General features: G+C 33.1%; 2 protein-coding genes across 2 annotated transcripts; one reads left to right on the top strand and one right to left on the bottom strand.

The window, feature by feature from the left end:
• Window positions 1–1,289: 1,289 nt before the first annotated feature.
• Window positions 1,290–3,331, bottom strand: LOC110805045 (NAC domain-containing protein 67-like). The gene is made up of 3 exons (XM_056828397.1): window positions 3,115–3,331; window positions 1,448–1,737; window positions 1,290–1,307 (listed from the first exon to the last, which is right to left on the bottom strand). Exons 1-3 carry the CDS (start codon window positions 3,329–3,331, stop codon window positions 1,290–1,292), a joined length of 525 nt encoding a protein of 174 aa, XP_056684375.1.
• An 817-nt stretch (window positions 3,332–4,148) lies between these two features.
• On the top strand, window positions 4,149–18,964 carry LOC110783275 (uncharacterized). Its single transcript, XM_056828396.1, has 5 exons — window positions 4,149–4,394; window positions 15,859–16,599; window positions 17,382–17,699; window positions 18,211–18,390; window positions 18,743–18,964. Exons 1-5 carry the CDS (start codon window positions 4,149–4,151, stop codon window positions 18,962–18,964), a joined length of 1,707 nt encoding a protein of 568 aa, XP_056684374.1.
• The last annotated feature ends 5,711 nt before the right edge of the window (window positions 18,965–24,675 follow it).

Here is a 24,675-nt window from a genome sequence, read left to right as displayed (position 1 = left end):
TGTGTGACTACGCAAATTCACAATTGGGGGCAAACTGTTATCCCACTTTTTGGACTAACGACATAACCGTTCTAACGTTTGGTCGTGTCGTGTCAGCCAGGTCGTATTGTGTCGCAGGTAAACACAGCTCCAGGGAGATACGTCCGACGTAGCATCATACAACGAGGTACAGCCGACGAAAGACAGGCGACAAAGTACAAGCAACTAAGACGCGTCCTCGAGAAACGGGCTGATAAGTTGACCTAAAGCCCATGATAGGCAGCGCCGTCAAGCTAGCAAGAACGAGTCCAAGACTCACGCGAGAAGCGCGGAAGCAGTTGAAGGCTGAAGAGACGTGTGATGAAGATTCTCCTATCTTTGTGGGATTTTCTCAACCGATTAGACCGTTGAGAATACCCTATAAAAAGACGAAGATAATGATAAGCAAGCCACGTTCACTCAAGCCTCGAAACTCTTAAGTCATAAACTGTTTCATCATTCATTATTGTATTTGAGATCTTAATTATCGATTCTCAGAAGAAAAAGCATACACAATCATATAGAGTACTTAGTGGATTGATAGCCTCATAGCTATCCGCGGTTTTTTACCTTATTCCTGGGTTTTCCGCGTCAACACTCCTCTGTGTCGTGCCTCATTATTTGTGTCATTGATTCTCTGCTTAGTTAGTGTCGACCCTAGCCGAAAGTCGCCCCCATACGAATTTTGGCATAAACAGATACTGCATAGCACATTGTTATCCAGCTAATTGCAAATCAAACACAAATAATCGTTAGTAAGGTAACGTACTTTTTCACACAAAAATATTATCTATTTCATAAATTTGTTAACACATAATGTAATTTTTCCAAGCAATATCAAATTATCAACATTTTGTTATTGCAATCAACTTAACATATGTGATTAACATTATATTATACTCCCTCCGTCTCATACACGGGTTTTAAGAAAAATGGATGATAGTACATGGAAAAGTGGAATAAAGTACAAATAATGATTGATTTGTATAAAAAAGTTGAATAAAGCACATGAGAAAGAGAAATACAGTACAATGAGAAGTGGAATATAATACTTGTTTTTGTTTTGTTGCGTTTTTAATCCATTACCTTAATAGCCAAAAATAGAAACAAGACTATAATTTTGGGACACCCGAATTGGAAATTAGGACTATAATTTTGGGACGGAGAGAGTAGCAATCAAATTAACAACCCAATTAATAAAATAAAATAAAATGTCTAGATTTGAAATAACATTATTATGTGAACAATATTATAAAAAAAAATGTAATTTTTCAAAGCAATATGGTTGACTATTAGAATTTAAAATAAAATCAGGCCAATAAACATATGTAATTAAAGTAATGTTTAGGCTTAATTAAGTTCCTCTAATTAATGCATTTAGAAAATATAAAGAAGCAGTAAGAGCTAGAGTAGAGAAAATAATACATACCCTCATACCAGTGTTATTGTTTGGAAGTGTACTTGAAGGATTATCCTTGACAACGTATTCATACATGATCCAATCCGTCTTGTGACCCTTTTTAGGTTTTCCTTCGTAGTACACCAATGACCTTTTATAACCAATTATTATATCAGACTCATCCACTATTTTTTTATCAACTCCGGTGGCTTTCCAGTATCCATCTCCGGCCTTTCGATTCGGACGACCTCCATTCATGTATTTTTTGTCCCTTGGTGTGAAAAAATACCACTTTCTCGCCCCTTGTGCTGCGTATTTTTCTACAATATCAACATTATATTATTTCAATTAACTTAACCAGCCAATTAATGAAATAAAAAAATGTCTAGGGTTAATTTGGATTTGAAATTGGATTAACTAATCTGGTAAGGAATATTCAAGGTACGTACTTAAGTAGGTTTATAAATCAAGAAAATCAAGAATTGAACACAAATATATGAAAAGAAGAATAAATTTTCAAGATATTATCATGCATACGTACATTATATTATTGCAACAAATTAACAACCCAATTAATAAAATAAAAAACAATTTCTACGGTTAATCTGGATTTTAAATTGGATCAACTAATCCGGTAAGGAATATTCAAGGTACGTAGTAAAGTAAGTTTAAAAATCAAGAAAATCAAGAATTGAACACAAGTATATGAAAAGAAGGATAAATATTTCAAGATATCACTACAAGAATTTGTATCTTTTACGACAACTTAATTATGACGGGTTAAAAATCCCGTCGCAAAAGCCTTTTGCGACGGGGCTAACAACCAAACAATGACGGGAATTACCGTCGCAAATGTCTTTTACGACGGGTTTATAACGGGTTTACGACGGGATTTTCTATTAACGACGGCCCCCTTTTATGACGGGTTCGCGACAGGAAATCCCGTCGTTAATCAACAATTATTGGCCTTTCGCGACGGGATTTCCCGTCGTTAATAGTACAATTTCTTGTAGTGTATATATCATGCATACGTACATTATAATATTGCAATCAAATTAACAACCCAATTAATAATTAAAAAAAAATGCCTACTGTTAATCTGGATTTGAAATTGGATCAACTAATCCAATAGGGAATATTCAAGGTACGTAGTAAAGTAAGTTTAAAAAATCAAGAAAATCAAGAATTGAACACAAGTATATGAAAAGAAGAATAAATATTTCAAGATATATATCATGCATACGTACATTATAATATTGCAATCAAATTAACAACCCAATTAATTAATAATTAAAAAAACAATTTCTACGGTTAATCTGGATTTTAAGTTGGATTAACTAATCCAGTAAGGAATATTCAACGTACGTAGTTAAGTAGGTTTACAAATCAAGAAAATCAAGAATTAAACACAAATATATGAAAAGAAGAATAAATATTTCAAGATATATATCATGCATACATGCATTATATTACTGAAATCAAATTAACAGCCCAATTAATAAAATAAAATAAATGTTAATCTGAATTTGAAATTGGATTAACTAATCCAATAGGGAATATTCAAGGTACGTAGTAAAGTAAGTTTAAAAATCAAGAATTAAACACAAATATATGAAAAGAAGAATAAATATTTCAAGTATCATGCGTACATGCATACTCGGAATTAATAATAATAATAATAAATAATGTATACGTACCAGCAAATTGTTGAGGATGATGATCGTAGATATTAACTTCGTGTATGAGATTCAAGGGTACAGCATCTCCTTTGATCTTGGGAATCAGATAGAAAAGAATGAGTTCTCTATCATTGGGACTGAATCTGAAGCCAGGTGGAAGGGATTTGTAGAATGCTTCACGTTCAGCTTCAATGGTGGGATAATTATTGGGATTAGGGCTTTGGATCAGTTCCATGGTTTTGGTTGAAATTAATTAAAGCAAAGAAAAGTACGTTGTTGAATTTCGGTGAAATTATAACGTACTTGCACTCACTTGTATTTATAGCTGTCAAAATTATGTATCTAATTCTACTAGTATTTGGTTAATTGTCTTATTATTTCGAACTTTTTTAAAAAAATAAATAAATAAAGATTGACAAAAGATAGTTTTTATATTTACCTTAAAAAAAGTAGTTTTATATTTCGGATATAGCTTTTGTTTAATTATCTGTAGATAATTCGACATATACTCCCTCCATTCCTTTTTGTTGTACCCATAAGGAATGTTGGGGGTATTTTAAGAAAACTGAATCTTGGGTTGTATTGGGATATGGGTAATGATTGGGTGTAAGAATAATGATTGTGTGTAAGAAAAAGAATAAAGTAAAGAGAGAGAAAGTATTAAATTAATTGGGGAAAAAGTAGATATTTATTAAAGTATTGAATAAATTGAGTTACAATTTCTGTCACATAGGCTGGGGGACCCAACTGAAAAAATATGGACCAATCACAGTATAATGAGTCACGTATTTTTGGGTGGAAATTTTGCCCAAAATTCTGACTCCCACTTTTCCCTCCAAAAATTCCACGAAATTTTCCCTAACAATTACAAATTGACTTTGTTTTTCCCTCCAAAATTTTGAGGGGTTGAAAAAGTGTTATGCCTTTATAAATAGGGTGACTTTCCCCACAAAACCCCAAAATTCTGATCCAACTCATGTTCAATAAATACAAACACACACCAAAATTTATTCCTCAACTCAGCATTAAATAGCTAAAAAACAGGGGACTTAATGGCTTCAGATCAAGAGGAAGACGATTTCCTCGGTTTTTCTGATGATGAAGGCGACGGCATTAACTCCGATTCTGACTCGGAGAAAGGTGATGATGCTGCTGACTTGGTACAAGCTTCTGAAAGTACTGCTGCTGATTTTGGGGACATTGGGTTTAATGAAGATGTACCAAACAGCACTGAATATGTACAGCAAGTACCAGAAGTAGAAGGGGAAGGGCAGCAGCAAACTACCAACTTTCAAGAGGTACCATTTCTTTTTGATTTGAACTTTCCACCACCATTAGAAAATGCATCACCTCATCATCATCAAACAGCAACACACACAACAGATCATCACAAGCCAAGGACTCCAAGAATAAATAATGAATTGAGGCTAGAAATATTGGTGTTCCTGCTCAATAGAAAGATTCCAGATTCAGAAACTCTGTTGTATGGGGCAATAAGGGATGCAGTCATAGAATATGATTACACCAGAAAAACCATAGGCAAAATATGGGACAAAGCAAAGAAACATAAGGCAGCAATGAATTCATATATTGTGCAAAGCCAATATCACAGATGTGGAAGGAAAAAGGTTCAAGTCTCCTATGACTCAATTGCACAAATAGGCATGGGGGACAGAACATGCATCGTAGATCTTGCAAGAATGCTGAATTTGGGACCAACAACAGTATGGAGGCTCATCAAGAGGAAAATTATAAAGCCACACTCAAGTCCCTTACATCCAGGCATTTCAGAAGCATGCAAAATGGCAAGGATAAGGTGGGCAATCAGACTGATAATGGACTACACTATACCACAAGAACCAACATATTACAGCATGTATGACTTCATTCATATTGATGAGAAGTGGTTTTATTTGACTCAAAAAAACCAGAGAGTTTATCTTGCAAACAATGAACCCTATCCACACAGAAGTGCAAGTTCAAGAACCAAGATACCAAAATTCATGTTCATGGCAGCAGTAGCCAGACCAAGGTGGGGTGAAAATGGGGAATGTGAATTTGATGGTAAAATAGGCATATTTCCATTCACAAATGCAATTGCAGCCAAGAGGACATCAAAAAACAGACTCAAGGGGACCATTGAAACAAAGCCAGTGAAGTCTGTAAATCAAATAGAGACAAGGGCAATGATGATCAACAAGCTACTTCCAGCAATCAAGGCTAAGTGGCCACCACATGAAGGGGAAAAGGTCATCTATATCATTCAAGATAATGCAAAGGCACATATATTGCAAAATGATCCTGAATGGCAACTACACTACAAACAAGATGGGTTCACTTTTGTGTTGACTCAACAGCCAGCAAACAGTCCAGATTGCAACATCTTGGACTTGGGATTTTTCAGGTCAATACAATCACTTATGTACAAGAAAATGCCTAAAACTGTGGAGGACTTAAGTGGAGCAGTGTATGATTCTTTTAATGAGTTGCATCCTAAGACATTGTCTAATGTGTGGATGACATTATAGTTTGTTTCTAATGAGATTCTAAAACACAAAGGCAACAATGATTACCAACTTCCACACAACAAGAAGAAGATTTTAGAAGATGAAGGCAGACTGCCAGAGCAAGTCAAGGCACCTATATGGGCAGTTAATGAATGCATGCAACTCTATGATGAATGGAAAGCAAACCAGTGAAGCAAAGTGAAAACAATTAGATAACTTTTTGTGTTTTGGGGACATGTTTTTAAATTGACAAGTAAAACCAATGTGTCACTTTTGTAAGCTTAAATGCAAGCATAACATGTAGGCAAAACATTTTGTAAGCATATCTTTTGGAAGCATCAATGAATGAATCTCATGTTTAAGTTTAGTAAAGTTTTTTTTCATCATTCTTATTCACATCAATATAGAGTAATCAAGGCAAGGCAATAAACAAGGAAGAAGTACATAACAAGAACAAGGCAGCATTGGCAGAAAAAGAACAAGGCACAAGAGGTAAGGCAGCATTGGCAACACTATAAACAAGGGGATACATGATCAATCAATGATGTGACATGATCTGTATTCCCTTTGGTAATTGGTGATGAAGGACATGTTTAGAATCAAATATCTTAGGTTATCAACACATACATCACAGAATATCAACAATAACATCATTGAATATCAGAAACACATTATACATGTTTTGCAAGACATGAATTGCCTCTCCTGTCTAACATGACATAAGATCTCAGAATGTCCCCAAGCATCATTGACACAAACCCTATCCCCTAACACTTAGCTCCGGAAGAGCATCAATGATGCTAATGGTGCACAAGTGTTATTGGAACATTGGGTTTGAGTCTCAGCAAATGAAAGACTCATCACAGATCAAGCATAACAATCAACAATGCATCAGATCACCATGAACTGATCAAAACATAGGGTTTGAACCTCATCAAATGAAAGACTCATCACAGACCTCCACTGATTCATGGGACATGAAGCATTAAACAGATCATTAACATGCAGGGTTTCATTTCTCAGACATATTGACACACATCATTGATCAAGTAGTTTCAATACTATCATATCTTTAACGTTCTTCTGCCCAATTGAATGATTGATATTCACATTTCATTGTGTGAAATGACATTCACTCCGTTGGACAAAAGAAGTTAAAGGATAATTATCAAAACAAAGATCTCAGAATATCAACAATCACATCATTGAAGATCACAAACCTCCTAATATTGATCTTAGAATGTCCCCAAGCATCATTAAAACAACTCCAAACCACAAACACTTAGTGCCCGAGAAATATCATTACTGATACTAATGGCAGCACGAGCATTTGTGGTTAGTAAGACTTGTTCCTCAGCATTAAAAAGACTCATCATCGATCACAATAAATAAAGGGACATTACTGTATCCTAAAGGGACATGCTTGGACATTAAGCATTCAACACAAGGCCACACTGAGAGGACTGAAATAACTCAAACCCTATCCCCAAATTATATTCATTTCATGCCTTTACTAATCCAAAACATAGTTATACTGATCAAATCTCATACTCACCAAAGCATCATATTTATCATACACAAAACATACCATAAAACAGGGGACATTAAGCCATCAAATTATGTTCATCACACAGACAACATTCCACAAAATTTCATAACCATATGGAAACACCATCATCCAATCATCATTATCAATATCAATATCATAACATCATTATCTAACATCAACATCCATACAACTAATCACAACATCATCATCCAAATAACAACACCCCTGGCCAACAACAGATCACAGTTGTTGGCATCCACCTTATGACTCCACAGCTAGCCAGCATTCAATAAAATTAAAAAAGGGAGAAAGGAGACAAACTTATCTAAGCATCATCAGATGCTGAAGCCGATTTTTTTCCCTTTTCAACTTTCTTTGAGGAGGGATAACCAGATGAAAGTTGCCCTGGAGACCCAACAGCATCACCATTCTCATTTTCACACTCTCCAACATACACCAGATCAAATGAATCAGACCCACTTGGTTCCTTGCAATCAATAGGGGACAAACAACATGATTAGTGCCATCATAAAATAACAGGGGACCATGAATTAAAATCAGATTTAATCAAACAACTCAAAATAAAGTTCCAAATAATTTCATATCACCATGGTTACCACATGCAATGAGATAAATGAGAGCAAACCACACAATAATTCCATTAAAATCCAACTAATTTTCCGAATACATCCAGATCCCATTTTTACCCAAAAAATGTCAAATAATATCCCAAATACATCCAGATCCCATTTTTAACCACATGCAATGGGAAAACAGATCAACAAAACACATGAATATTCCGATTTTCTTCAAATAATTTCCAAATATCTCCAAATAAAATCAGAACTCAATTTTAACAACATGCAATGAAAAAGCAGAACACAAAATAAAATCAGAACTCAATTTTAACAACATGCAATGAGAAAACAGAGCAAAAAATAACATAAAAAGCCCGATTGAATCCAACAAATCTCCAAAAAATTCCCAACAAATTCGAAATAATATCAGATCTGCATTTTTAACACATGCAATGGGAAATCAGAGCAACTTATCCAATAAATAATCCGAGTTTAATGAACAATACTCCAAATAAATCCAACATTTATCAAATCTCACTTTTTTAGACATGCAAACAATCATCAAACCATTTTAATAAAACCGACATCAATAACCCTAAATAAATCGCAAAAAATCAAAAGTAATACCTCATCGGAATCTCCTTCACCGAAAAAACGCAGATCTGAGGGAGTGGGTTTCCGATCGTCATATTTTGACTCAACCTCCTCTCCTGGCTCCACTTCCCTCTTCCGAAACCATTCTTCCAAATAGTTTCGAGTACTCGTATTTTCTTTTTGGGCCAAATACAGATTGTTTTTATATTCGGCGGAGTAGGAATGCTCGTTATTGGGACAGTTGCACTTGGATCCCCAATCACAGTTGGAATCGGGGATTCTTTGACCAGAAGTTCCCACCCCAGAATCACCTCGAGTTCTAGACAAAGAAGAACCCATTACGTACCAGAAAAACAAAGATCAGCGACGATTAGGGATCAAAAAGGGGACAAAAATAGAGGGGATCTGATCGGAAAATGAATCCGAGTAATTTTTATGAAAGTTTTTCGGCGAAAACGTTTCAGATTTGTGAGATTTGGAGAGGAAAACCCAGAACAGAGGCGGAAAACCTAGGGTTTTCTCAAGAACATGGGAGGGATTTTAAGAGAGAGAGAGAGTAAAATAAGAGAGAGAGAGAGATCCGAAAGGGTGAGAGAGAAATCAGAATAAGAGGTGAGAGAGTGAGAAGAGATAGCAACGGGTTATAAAGGGAGGGGGGGTGGGGTTAGGTTAAATAATTAAATAAGGTGGGTGGGGTAAAAGTGGGTGGGAAAGGGTAGAATCTTAGGGTATTTTTGGTAAATAGTGGGGAATCTTAGGGTAAATTGGTAAAAAAACTATGGCCAAAAATAGTAAAGATTCAGTAGGGGAACAACAAAAAGAAACGCCAAAAAAGGAAATGGGAACAACAAAAAGGAATGGAGGGAGTACTACGTAGTAGGATTCTAGCACTATCCGGTTCCCTCACATGCATGCATACGGAAGTTAATTAATCTTTTCGTACCAGCATGAATCCTATGATCAAAGAAAGGGCAGAAGTTACTTTTGTGTGCCAAATCTACGGTATTTTGCTGTATATCTAACCTAGTGTGTAAAATGTGAAAAATATAACTCTTATAAGTGATCGGCCTTATTCGAGGATTAAACTATATGGAGTATAAGTTACCTTATTCAAGGATAAATGTGATCCAACCAATGAAAAATGTGACCCTAATAAAACAACCGTCGCAAATATCTTTTATAACGGGTTAACGACGAGATTTTCCATTAATGACGACCATTTTATATGACGGGTTCGCTACAGGCCATTATTGGCCTTTAGTGACGGGATTTCTCGTCGTTAATATGGTACAAATTTTTGTTGTGTTTGAATAACCTTTCTTTTTTAGGCCGCCACACAATATATTACCGTAGATCGGCCTTTATGAAAAGTTTGTGAAGAACGGGCTAGAGCAATTAATTAAATTTTGTCAACAACTTGTTAGGCAAATTTGAACTGTATGATATTCCTCCTGCACCCGTACTTAAAAGACAAATTTGAGTTCTACTTTGAAGTCGATAATAATGGACTAACAACAAGAAACAGATGACTATTACGAATCACAGTGGTAAGTAGTAAGGTATCTTGATAAAGACACTTTGACCCATGAAACATCACATGTGACCCATATTGAAAAGGGACCTCACACGTGAGGGGAAGTGTTAAAATCTGACCCATGAAACATCATGCGTTGAGAGTCCCACATTGATAAAAGAGAAGAGAGTTAAATACTTAATAAGGTCAAGGGCTACTCCTCTTATTGCCATATGGTTTTAAGATAGAAACGTCTGTTGGACTTGTTAAGTGGACTCTCTATTGATGACGGGTGCGGCCCAGACCCGTATTTAACATGGTATTAGAGCCAGACCCACAGCTGGGACCTTACTGTACTGTATTCTATCTGACCCATGAAACATCACCATGATGAGGATTACAAAAAAGTTATAAATGCCTACATCCGCGGGTCCGAGTGAATTATGTGAATAGTGCAAAAAGTCAAAATGAATCGGTATTAAGGGCAAGAGAAAGTACGTACTACTATTGGATCTCAGATTTATGATACTTTAAACAAGGGGGAAGATAACCTGACTGTCTCTCAATGTTGGAATAACAATGCTTGGGATTTTCCCACTGATTTGCAGAACTTTTGTGAGAGTGTTCATATCTGCGACCAATGCCATAACCCCCAAGATTTTGTGATCTCCGATTTTACTTTTAATGGCAAATTTGATTTTTTAGTTGCACTCAAGTCTTTTAAACTGCCTGACATTGTGGATAATAATTGTGATCTTAATTGGATTTGGAAGGTTGCTACCCTTCCTAAAATCAAATCTTTATCTGGTTGGCTGTTCTTGATAGATTGCCTCGCAAATGTTTACTTAATTCGAGGCATGCATATCATTCAATCAAATGCTTCTCGTTTTTTCTTTGGAATATCTGGTTAAGGAGAAATGGGAGGGTGTTAAACCATACCACAAACCTCCAGAAAGATGTATTCTTGAATCTCGAGCTTTAGCTTGGAAATATCACTTCTCAAGAAACTACTTTAACAGGAATATATAACATTCAAGCTACTAGAAACCAAATTGGTTGGACTCCTCCCCCTCCTTGTGCAACTTCTTATCTGTTTGGATGAATGTTTTATGGTTTGACTTTTGGAAACTCTTAAAGTTAATCTCCAGCAAGGACATTAGTACAAAAGAAGATAGAAAAATATAATGTCGAGCATCCAATATATATATATATATATCAAAGTAGGTTGACAATTTTATCAATCTAGAATTATAAGTTGTTGGCAAAAGTAAAAATTATCTAACTCATGGATATGAGACGTGACCAATCAAGTTTTGGGTAATTATTGTTTCAAACAATAAAACTCCAATTGAAGACAAAAAATTCGAGACTTAATCACGAGCAAACACTCAAAATTGTGTACGTGATACAGTCTTGAGGGGGCAATTTGTAAACACGGAAAATTCGTTAATGTGCAACGTTGGGTATCATTTGAGTCAAAAAAACAAAGTATGGACTCGATAATTATTTGACGATCAATGAAATTAATTCTTAAACTAATTTGGCACATTTTAGTTATTTCAATTGAACTCATTTATTTTAATGGTTTTTTTTCTATGGGATTTTTTTAAATGGTTAAAACTTAAAACCCAACCACAAAGTTACAAAATTATTCTATGGGATTTTTTTAAATGGGTCGTGATTGTTAAGTCCAACTTAGAGGCCCAAAGCACATTTAACTTTATAAATAAAGTGCTCCAGGTCATTTGTCAGGAAAGGACAAAAGACATGACAAAAAAACTCGTAGATCAGAGGAGCAACATACGCAAATTTTTTGTTGTACTCGGGTACAACCAAAGCTTATTGTACCCGGGTACAGCCAAAGCTGGTTGTACCCCCATCCAAAACGATGTCGTTTTGTGTTGTTTAAACTGAACATTAATATACTGGTATAAAAATGAACATTTACTATTTCGGATATGAACAATTATTTATTTATTTGGAATGAACATTTACTATTTTGGAAATGAACATTTATTTATTTATTTGGAAATAAACTACAAAAATGAACTTTTACTATTTCGGAAATGAACATTTATTTATTTATTTGGAATGAACATTTACTATTTTGGAAATGAACATTTATTTATTTATTTGGAAATAAACAATATAGGCGCTTGTAAAAACATAAAAGACCAATGAAGTGAACAATTTCATTATGAACACTAACCATATATTTATTGTGAACAAACAAATAAACAAGAAAGAACAAATAATTCAACAAAAAAGAACAAACAATATAAAAAAAATATAAAATTCCAGAAAAAAGAACAAACAATACAAAAATTATGAACAATTTTATGATGAATTTTAAAGCCAACATGAAAAAACAAACAATACAACAAGAAAGAACAAACAATAAAGCAGATAATTATTATGAACAAACAAATAAACAAGAAAGAACAAATAATTCAACAAAAAAGAACAAACAATATAAAAAAGAACATAAAATTTCAGAAAAAAGAACAAACAATACAACAATTATGTACAATTTTATAGTGAATTTTAAAGCCAACATGAAAGAACAAACAATACAACAATAAGTTTGATGAATGAATTTAAAAAACAACAAGAAAGAACAAACAGTACAACAAGAAAATTAAAACAAACAATACAAAAAGAAAGAATAAAAGATTAATGAAGAATTTAATTATGAACATTAACCATATGATTATTATAAACAAACAAATAACAAGAAAGAACAAACAATATAAAAAAAGAACATAAAATTCCAGAAGAAAGAACAAAAAATACAACAATTATGAAAATTTGATGATGAATTTAAAAAACAACATGAAAGAACAAACAGTACAACAAGAAAGAACAAATAGTACAACAAGAAAGAACAAACAGTACAATAAGAATGAACAAACAGTACAATAAAGAAGAACAAACGGTCGACAAGAATGAACAAACAATATAAGCGCGTCGTTTTTGGGTACAAGCAGAGCTGGCTGTACCCGAGTACAGCAGTTAGCGATTGAGTTTGATGCAGGCCGAATTGCAACCATGGCCCACGGGTCGTAGTGTCGTACCTCCCTTGTAGCTGGGTAAAAAAATTTGATCCGTATGATATATATGGCCGATGATGTGATTAGGAAGAATGATGATGTGGTAGGTAAATGTATGAGAAAGATTATTAAGATTTGATTTATTAAACATAATGTGTAAGAGTCCTATGTTGATAAAAGAAGATATAGTTAATCACTTAATACAGTGGCGGAACCAGAAATTATATATAGGGGGGCCAAATTTTAACATATAATTTTTAAAACATTGAAAAACCAAAATAAAATAAGAAAACTAAGTACTACGTATAAAATTAAGGGAGTTAAGAATCGAACCTTGTGCCTACCTTGCACCTTCAATTTTTAAGGAAAATAACCACTTGAGCTATACTAGACATGTGCTTTTATAGTGCATATTTAATACTTGAACATATCATAGGGGGCCATGGCCCCCGCCAGCCCCTTTTAATTCCGCCCCTAACTTAATATTTAATAAGGTTAAGTGGTTACGTACTCCCCTTATTGGCATATGGTTTTAAGGTGGAACCTCCTCCGTTCTTCTTAATTGAACTCTTTATAGAATGATTATTACTTTATTCGTATGATTCTTAAAACCATATGATTTTTAGGAAAGAGTTTTTGACGGTAAAAATTTGCATCAAGAAGTAACATGTGTCGTTCTCGATGTATATATGCATGTTTGAGTATAATGTAAAAATTATGGTCTTCATTCGTTCACTAGCTAGAGATGATAATGGGTTGAATATGGATCAGGTCTGGCAAGATTCCGACCCAAATATCTAGACATGCTTTTTCAGAGGTGGATCAGGTCTAACCCAAATTCGGTAGATCAAAAAACCATTTTGTAGTAGTATTAAGTTTTATGAAGTATGAGAAATGTATGCTTTTACTGAGGATTGTCAAAAATTTGTTGTATGAACATGACTAGTTTGAGAATTAAAGGGGCAGACCTAAAAACCCCTAAACTTATTTGAATTGTATTTATTTTATCTGATTGGAACTTCTTGGATTTTATTATATCGGTAGCAAGATATTTCACAAATCTCTCAGATTCTCTCAATTCCTTTTCATTTTAATAAAGAAATTAAAGGAACTAGAACAATAAATCTTTCTTTTAATTGTTAAACATAATCTTTTATTGATTAATGTGTGATGTTCCTAATCCGCATCACTAATGAAATTGGAACAATCTTAAGATTGGTTAAAAGATTAATTATTTCATTTGGCTATAACCCGTTACTTGAAAAGCTAAATCTTGTGCAACTATGTTTAATGTCTAACTACTCCGTATACAATTTGTATATGATATGGAAATGCGGAATTCAGAAGATCTGAATAAAACTAAGGCAAATTTGTCAAAAACTACCTTATAAAATATGATTTTTGCGAAAAACTACCTTATAAAAAAAATGTTGTAATAAACTACCTTATAAAAAATTTATGTTGTAAGATACTACCTTTTCCCGAATTATGAACGTTTGATCGAAATTTCGGGATTGACTTTACCATATATATGTCACGTGCCATTTAATTACGTCTTTCCCGTTAGATGTCGCGTAATATGCACCTAGTAAAGTCAACGTCGTAATTTTAAATTAATGCTCATAATATGGTCAAAGGTAGTATCTTACAACATAAAAAATTTATAAGGTAGTTTATTACAACATTTTTTTTATAAGGTAGTTTTTCGCAAAAATCATATTTTATAAGGTAGTTTTTGACAAATTTGCCTAAAACTAATGATTTGTTTGGGAAAATTAATCACTTTGCACATTAAACAGCCTAACTAGTTTATGCAACTTAGGATACCCTCACATTCAGTATCTATGAACTCTGCTTCCTGTTATCAATACCAACAAAACATTGTCTTATTGTCCTTTTTTTTTTTTGTTATCAAAGGATGAAATAATTAGTAAATAGTTGAGAATAAGTCCCTTTTCTATCTTACCTTTAACAGTTAAATGATAAAAGTGAAATTTATTCTAAAGACTCTGCTGATAAGCTGATTTACTGACCCTCAGAAAAATATAATGTTGAGCATCCAATCAAAGGAGGTAGACAATTTTATCAACTAGAATTAAAAGTTGCTGGCAAAAGTAAAATTTATCTAACTCATGGTTAAGAGGCGTGACCAATCAAGTTTTGGGTACGTGGTACAGTTTCGAGGGGGCATTTTGTGTACGTGGTACAGTCTCGAGTGGGCAATCTGTAGGCACGAAAAATTCATTAATGTGTCACGTTGGATATTATTTGGGTCAAAAAGTCAAAGTATTGACTCGGTAATTATTTGACTGTCAATAGAATTAATTAATTTGGGTTCCTAAACTAATTTGGCCCATTTTAGTTATAAACTCGTTTATATTAATGGGTTTTTTGAGGGGATTTATTTTAATGGTAAAAACCCAACAAAAAGGGTTAAAATTATAAAATGGGTCGTGATTGTTAAGTCCAACTTAAAAAGCCCAAAGTACATTTAAAACCCTAAAGATCCCTAACTCTATAAATAAGTCCTCCAGTTTATAGGCCAGGGGAGTAGAAAAGAGACGACAAACCTAAAACTCTTAAATCAGAGGGGCAAATGCAACACACGGACTTCTATTCTAGTCAACAACTATTAGTGGGCTGTCCGGCCCGTTTAAGATTGAGGTTCCGATCTCAAATTAAATACTCTCAGTCTGGCACCAACATAAATACATACTCCGTAATTTTATAATTTACGCATCTCTAAAATTTGGAGCAATTCTCTGTGCTAACATCGGCGGCACAATAACAACAACAACAACATCACCGGTAACTTCCTTTTATCTCTTTGTTGACGATTTATTCTCAATTTTGATTTACAAGTATTTGAAAAATAAAGCCCTAATTGCAGAATAGTACGTAATTTTGTCGATTAATTAATTTTGTTTAAGGTAGGTGTGATCAATCAATGAGCAATAATCGGATTTCGCAGTTGCCGGAGCACATTGTTCACCACATTCTATCATTTGTTCCGATTAAAGATGCAGGTCGAACTTGCATTTTAACCAAAGACTGGGAAACATTATGCATTTCCTACAACATTTGTCCATCTTTGCATTACGATCACAATTCCTTTGCATCACTATTACTACTTTCTGCCAAAACTGGGCAAGAGCCTGAACTTTGTGAAATTAGGGACAAATTCATGGATTTTGCAGAAAATCACTTGTTAACGATACAACACAACTCACAACCCGTGCTTAAATTAACATTGGATGTTGTTGTTGTATCTGACGATGAATTTTCAAGTGTTGATCGGTTAATTGATTTGGTTGGAAAAATTAAGGCCGAGGAATTGTATGTTTCTGTGCAAACAAAAGACTCTCATTGGTATGATGATATTTTTGATGCAGTAGCACCAGGGGGTGTATGTTACGAGTTCCCTTACACAACTGTACTTGCTTCTAATAACAAGTTACAATCTCTTTCTATCGAATGGTGCAAGTTAATCAACAACAACAATGTGGGTATGTTTTCTTCTTTGCAACATTTGAAGCTGTTACAAGTTATAGTGGATGATGAAGCATTAAGTAACTTATCAAGTTGTTGCCCAGAAATTCAAGTTATACACTTTGAGTATTGCGCTTTTTTGTTTGAATCCCTTAAACTCTCGATATTTCCTAACCTAAAGAGGGCTACTATCGAAGGTACAGATTATAGCTTACTCGATAATGTTGATTGTACAGGAACTAGGATAATTTTACAATGGCTACAATAAAACTGTAGCCACTATAATCTTCAAATCTAAACCATTGGTATTTAGTATTAAATCCAGACCATTCATTTAATTGACTAAAAAAATAAAAACATAAAAAATAGTTTTAAATTAAATTGAAATAACAAATTAGGAAGGTCAATTTATAATCAGTTACGGGAACACGGGTAAATTAAATTATACATTTTCTAGCTTCTTCAACCTACTATTAAAAAAAAGAGCTTCTTCAAGCTTTCATGACCCAATAATTTGTTTCATTTCTAATTTTATGATTTACTTCTTGTTTGCTCTTCTCATTTTATTTCTTAAAGTTTCAAGAAAATCAAGTGGAAAGAAGATATGATATTATTATAATTATTATTGTTATCATTAATGGATGAACTGGGTGTTGATGATTTCTTCTAAAATACAATCATTAATTGATGAAAGACTTAAAGAATGATTGTACTCTTTTATAAAAATTAGAAAAGATAGTAATTGTTGATTTTAATGGAGGTTTTCTGGTTTTGCGGACATTTTTATTCTTTTGGGGTAAAAGGCAGTTTTTTAAAAAAAATAAAAAGACAAAGGAAGAAAGAAAAACCGTTTTTAATTTCAAAAACATATTTTTTTTGTTTTTTAAATTTTTTATTTCTTTTATCTATTTTTTTTAAGTCAAAGCAATGAATGGACACGATTGGTCTCTCAATAATAAATGGTCAAGATTGAATACTATTATGGTGGCTACCTTTTCTTTGTAGCCATTGAAAAACCTTCCTAGTTTTGATTTTCGAAATATTGGTTCGAAGTTGGTGATCACCCCATCTGCTTGTAGTAATATCAGAGATCTCAAGCTTAGTTGCTCTGTTAACGAGCCTAATCTGTTTGAAGATCTTACAATGGCGTTTCCATTGATTGAGAAAGTGGATCTTAAAGATGTCCAAGGTGTTAATAGGATTCAAGCAGCTAATATTCATCTCAAGAGTTTAAGTTTACTTTCCAATTATTCACTTAAAACGATTTACGTTGATTGTCCAAATTTGTGTGATTTTGACTTTATTGGTAATGGGGTGGAAGAGGTTTATATTGACTGTCCAAAATTAAGCAAATTTCGATATTATGGAAATGTGAAAATTCCAACGTTTACTTTTCTTAACATACCACCTACGGTACGGTGTATGTCGTTCTATTTTAAGGTGTATTCTGCTCTTAACTCGTGGTTCATCGACTTAAAAGAAGTTTCTAGACCAGATTGAAGAAAACATATATGTTTTCCTATCTGTTACTGTTGCGGATTCCAAGTGGGTACGTACGTGCAACCATTGTTTACTCCTGTCGCGAATCCGTCATAAAAGTGGTCGTCATTAATGGAAAATCCCGTATCGTAAAAGACATTTGTGACGGTGGTTCCCATCTTTGTTTGGTTGTTAGCCCCGTCTCAAAAAACCTTTTGTGACGGGATTTTTACCCCGTCGTTATTAGAGATACAAATTCTTTTAGTGTTACAACCTACCTCTGATTTCTCAATTTTGTGATCATGTGTTAACTTGTTTCATTAATTAAGTGATTTTTTTGGGTTGATTTTGCAAGGTCGATTACGTTCAAGATGAATGTGAAGCAAGACATATTTCCCAACGTAGGCTTCACCTAGAAGTGCCTATACTCTGTAGACTTGACAAGGAAATTTCAACAGCTTTTATAGATAGCTTGATTTGGAATACCTGTCCGACTATCTTAAGCACATATGGGTATTGTTATGCTTTGATTAAGGTACGTAATTGGATTACATTTCTATTCAAGTTGTTTACGTATTACTACCTCCGTTTCAAAAACATCTTTACAGTTACTATTTGCACGGACTTCAATGCAATGTTTGACCGTTAATATATCCAATTTCGTATGACAAAAAATTATAAAAAATTGATATTTATAAAATACATTTCGAGATGAATCTAACAAGACATTTCAGATAATTTTTGATAGATATAATAGTGAGAATTTATGGTCAAAGTTTTGAATTTTGGACATATTTTTCAAAGCGTAAAAATCTTTTTGAAACGGAGGTAGTACTATATATGAGATACGGTGTTTTAAACTATATTAGTATATGTTTGATTTTCAGTACTTGTGTGAAAAACTAGCCGATAAGAAATCGGGAGATGAAGAATGCTGTTGTAAGGGGAATTTATGCAAGAAATATTGGTGGCATAACATTAAAGATTTTGAAATAAAGCACGAATATATGGACATGAAGAAGAAGTTGACATCTTTGCCGGAGCTGTGTAAGGACTTCCAACAACAAAGACAGGGGTCTTATATTAAATTCAAGTGGTGCTCATTTTGATAGTTGCAATGTTTAGACATAATACAGATCGAATTCCTCGAGTTACCGATCTGTATTTTGTAGGCTATACAAAACTTGTTTCCTTTACTATCAAGGTTGCCTTTCTCGATTCTGTCATACTATTATTGATCATACTATATTTTGGGGTTAACTTTTAACTTTGTAGCTACTTTCGGAAATTGATCATCACCATACAATTGGTTGCACATCTTAGGGTAACAACTAACAACCAAGGCTGTCTTTAGATATATGTTCACATTTATTTGTACCATACTCCTTGTACAACCGGTTTACATAGCAAATCACCCTAATTTTTAATTCTAGTCGTGTAAATTTGTATACATATTGATATTGTGAAATTAGTTTTGTTGGATATCGTCTTAAAAGTCAATGCCTGATTCAGCAAACCTTAAATCCTACTGTTTGGGGTTGAAATGATGTCATGATGATGGTTTGAGCGTTCTTGGTGTCTTGAGTTCCGGCCACGTACGATGCCTCCAAGATGAACTCTGGGCCGGACGGGTCATCGAGGCGGAGCCTCCGTTGTCAGAGTTGATTTATAAATTCAGAGTCTTTTGGGGAGAGAGAATCGGGTGACTTCTCTAGGGTTAGAGAATGACCCATTTTATCTTGCCCTTGAGGGGGTATATATAGTGTTTTGTTGGGCCTTTGAGGCCTTATGAGTAGTACTGGACTTAAGTGTATTTTTATTAGCTTTTGGGCTCAAATGATATGTCTATTTTAAACATGCCCCCCATACCTAATTCTATTTGAAAAATGAATTGGGTTTTGATTTTGATCACGGCTAAGGGAAAATTATAGGGGAGAATAAAAAATGTTGTACTAGACTATGACTTGCTCACCAAAGAGAGGAGTAATTAAGTTAATGACAGGAAAAAGAAATTAAACAACTATATATTGGGTGGGCGTAATTAAGTGAGTAATTAAGTGAATGCAGAGACCAATTGGATCTCTGAAACAAGCTTTCTCTGCTCAACCAATCTTCTTTTCATTTCACACAACTCTGCTTCAAGCTCGGATTCCACCATCTTAAGTTCCATATTAATCTTTTCTTTGTGAAGCACCAAAGCCTTTTCTACAAAGGGAACTAGCCATTCTAATTCTAAATGGAGTTGAACTCACCTTTTCTACGTATATACAACCCCTCCAAAATCAAACACTGTAATAATTAAAAATAAATCTAAAATGAAATTCAATCTAAAATCAAACACTAATCTATTATAATATATAAAATATAGCAGCTGGTATATATACAGGAGTTTTATTTTAACTTAACAATTTAATAAAATCCGTGCTAAAATCTAGTCTCTATATAACGTATGGGACGACGTAAATAGTGATTGCCTATATTACCCTTTACTAAAATTAGAAAAATAAAAACAAGCAAAATAATTAACCAATAAGTATTATTTTGCATTTATATTTTGCATCTATATTTTGCATCTCTTTTGAATCTATCTTTTGCATTTTGTTACGGAATTAGAATTACATGATAATTCAAATACAAATAAATAGGTCATAGAGTTAGTTTATTGTACAACGTAGTTAAAAGTTGACGTAAAATACTTAAAAGTTGCCCTTATATAGGTAAAAGTTATCTACTTTTTATTTATAAAAAAATTCATTTTAATAAAAAATATTTTTTCAAAATCACTAAAAAAGTAAAAATGTAAAAAGTTAATCATTGAACACTTTAAAATATTTATCTATTAACTTTTTTTTAATAATACAAAAGTTAGAGAAACTAAGTAAAAGTTAGAGAAAACTGGGTAAAAGTTATGTTGGTGCACAATAAATTTATTTTACACCCTGTGCATGCAAGACCTTTTTAACTTGTATTTCTAAGGTCGGCCTAATTATATTAGGATAGATTTACGTTACTCTTTTGTACTATAAATATATGGCATTGCTCAATGAATACAACTCAGGCTTTCTCCCTCTCTATTATATTTTACAAATTTGTTGTTTTTTAAATATTGATTTATTTATTTTCGTTTTTTGAGTATCGGAGGTTGTTTAATAGATAGAGGCATGTCGACAGAAAAATGTTCAACATATACAATTAATGGAAAGGGCCTTGAAGACGTTCAAATCATTGACGAATTCGCAAAGCTTTCAGAGGCTCTTTATGCTGCAGAGCAGAAGGCTATGAGATCAAAACTCCAACTCGAGTTGTGTGCTTTGGCTGCTAAATCACGGTTTGAGAGGACTGGTATTGCATCTTCCCATGACATCTCCCCTTCACGTCATTAGACATTACTCCCCAGTAATTAGGGGCTATTGTTTTTGTTATTTGATTTTTATCCGGTTGATGATTGTTTTCTTTGCAAACCTTTATGTATTTTTCTATTTAATTTGTTGCCAATATTACAATATCCTCCAAATATATACCTCGTGGGGAAAATATTTACTTTACAAATTTAAATTTGATGTTAAATACTCCCTTGTTTTTTATTCGTATGACGTAAAACATTGGTCGATGAAAATATTGAATACATAAGTTCTTTCAATAAAATCACACGCCCGCATTAGAAGTGTTTGAATTGATCTATTGTATACAGACAATCAGTTTTAATAGACTAATACGGAGTGTATCATTGGTTCGATCAAGTATAAAGTATGTTCTATTCCTTACCATATTCTTTGTTGACCCTAAAGTTTTGATGATGACAAAGCAAACTCCTGACAATTGGTTAAGTTATGTTGCATAATAGGTTCCGAGATCCTTAGAGGGATAATGCTAAGTTAAGGAGATCCTGAGTTGATAAACTAAGCAACGTGGAATATAAGCAAGTAATTGATCCATGTCAGACACTACATTGAAGATATAATCATTAAGCAAGTTTACAAAGGCGAGATCCTTAGGCGAGTTCCTAAGGCGAGATCCTCATATATTATGTGGATCCTCGATGTTCCAGAGAAGGAACAAATTGGGAAGTCTTCGAGTGAAGCTTCTAAAGGTGCAACATGAAGACTACAACATATGAGTTTATGTTTAGGATTTATGTAAGTATTTAATATTGTTTATACGTAATTTGGAACGAAAGGAACCTAAGTATTTTGGTACGTTTTAAATTGAAATATATTAACTGTAATTATAAAAGAGTTTTAAGTTGGAAAATCTTTGTTAATAAATAAAATGAATTTAATTAATAAATGTAAACATAGGATTCTGTTTTCATTCTCCTTGTTTCTCAAGCAAAAGATTTTTCATGATCCTTAAAACTCTCCCACGTATTTCTGTTTAAACGTGCATTTAGTGTTTTGATTTGGTCTCCCTGTTTCTCTCCAACTATGCCCATATTACTGAGCAGTAACTGTTAGTGGGTAGTTGAGGAGAACATGGGTACCCAACCTTAGGTAAAACTCTCCTATAAAAGGAGAAGAGTTTTGGCTTTTCAAAATACAACTGATTTCTACAAAATCTATCTTAAAGAGCTTAAACGTTTTAAAAGAGTCAGTTGGCAAAATAGAGTGTTCCTTGAGTTCCTTATTACTATAAGCTTTATTACGTACTAGAATCTATCTATCATATTGTATTTTGGGTTTAAGGATTGAGTGATCCTTGAGTGACTTAGAGTTAAGTCAAAGAGAGAAAGAGCGACTAAGAGTTTAGTCAAAGAGAGAAACAGTGACTTAGAGTTAAGTCAAAGAGAAAAGGAGCGACTTAGAGTTAAGTCAGAGAGAGAAATAGTAGCACAGTAATCGAAGGGGATTGCTGTGGGGAACTCGTGTTCGAGAGGAACTCGAGTTAAAGAGTGTATTTGTAATAGAGTTATTGCATTAATACAAAAGAGTAGTGAGGTTCTTCTTGATTAGGGTCAAGAAGGTTCCTCCGTTTTATATCTTTATTCGCTCATTGTTCTCAGTCTCTTTATTGTTTAAATTCCGCAAGAAACTTACTCAAGTTCCCAAGAAACAATTCACCCCCCCTCTTGTCAAGTGTTCCTACTGAAATATCATTCTTATAACCTTATTACAATGAAAGATTGTGGCAGTGGCGGAGCCAGGTAGGTGCAAGGGGGTCCACCGATCTCTTAGACCTGTTATAATGTAGGACGGATCTCAACACTATGGGATAATCGTAAGAGACCAGACATTAGAAACAACTGATCTCTTATAGTTTTGGATTATTTTTTGCGATAATCCTAAGAGACCAGTCTTTAGAAACAATTGGTCTCTTAGATTTTCAAATCAAGCACCCCCCTCTTAAATTAAGTTATTCTTTCCACCACGCATATGAAACAAGTAGAGAATAATTTTATTGTAATATGAATATTTATTAATTTTAGGACTGTACATTTTCTTTTATTAATATATTGTGTTTTGTGGAAGATTATCAGACACAACACACTAAAAATCCTGGATATGCCACTGTCGACACCCCCGAAAAAAGCATTCAGGCTCCACCACTGGATTGTGGTATATATGATGAAATTGTATGATTTATATAGTTACTATATATTTGAAATAGGTACTTTGTTTATTTTATCATGATTTGTTACCATATGTTTATTTTCTTCAATAGTTACTATATTATTTATATAGTTACTATATTATTTATATAGTTACTATATGTTAGAAATATGTAGTATGTTTATTTTATCATGATTTGTTACCATATGTTTATTTTCTTCAATAGTTACTATATTATTTATATAGTTACTATATGTTTGAAATAGGTAATATGTTTATTTTATCATGATTTGTTACCATATGTTTATTTTCTTCAATAGTTATTGTATGTTTTATATAGTTACTATATGTTTGAAATAGGTACTATGTTAGCTTATTATGTTATGTGCATGTTTTTTATGTTTATTCTATATTTTTAGTGATGTAGTTACTATATTATGGATCGAGTATATTATTATCACACCAACTATGTCTGCAACTTTGTGACTAAATAACCATCAATAATATTTATAGGTACTATATCTTGTATTATAGTAACTATATGTTAGGTATAATTTTTTATGTATATTATAATGTTATTTTTATGTTCAACCTCTTTGTTGTCCTCTATGTTATTAGTAATAAGAGTTACTATGTTATGAACACAATAACTATATGATCATAATAATAACAACTATATCTGCAACCCTGCTCGTATATGACTATCATTAATATTAAGAGATACTATATCATGTATAATAGTAACTATATGTTTTTAATAGTTACTATGTTATCATTATGTTTTTTTATGTTCTTTCTTTGTACTCTATGTTATTAGTAATAAAAGTGACTATATTATTATGACAGTAACTATATGACTATAACAATAACAATAACTATATCTGCAATTCTGCGAGTATCTTACCATCGTTAATTCTAAGAGTTACTATATGATGCATAATAGAAACTATATGTTTTACATAGTTACTATGTCATTTTTTCATATTTAAATGTTAAGTCACTAACTTAGTTTAAATATTATTGATTCAGAAATACAAAGATGATGCACCCAAAATTGAAGTCGTACAAAAATAAATTTTGCAAGGAAAACAAAAGCAAGAGAAGAAGAAAATCCTGACAACAATGGAAACCAAGGACGTGGTAGAGGAAGGAGAGGACGTGCTGGTAGAAAAAAGAGACGTGGACGTGTCGATTAATAATTTTTAGTTAAAAAAATATTTGAGTTTAACCTAGTTTATTTAATAGATGCAAATAATTAGAATGTCGTAGATAAA

The sequence above is a fragment of the Spinacia oleracea genome, chromosome 5 (assembly GCF_020520425.1).
Source record: "Spinacia oleracea cultivar Varoflay chromosome 5, BTI_SOV_V1, whole genome shotgun sequence".
Classification (NCBI taxonomy): domain Eukaryota; kingdom Viridiplantae; phylum Streptophyta; class Magnoliopsida; order Caryophyllales; family Amaranthaceae; genus Spinacia; species Spinacia oleracea.
This window is presented reverse-complemented; position numbering and strand designations above follow the sequence as displayed.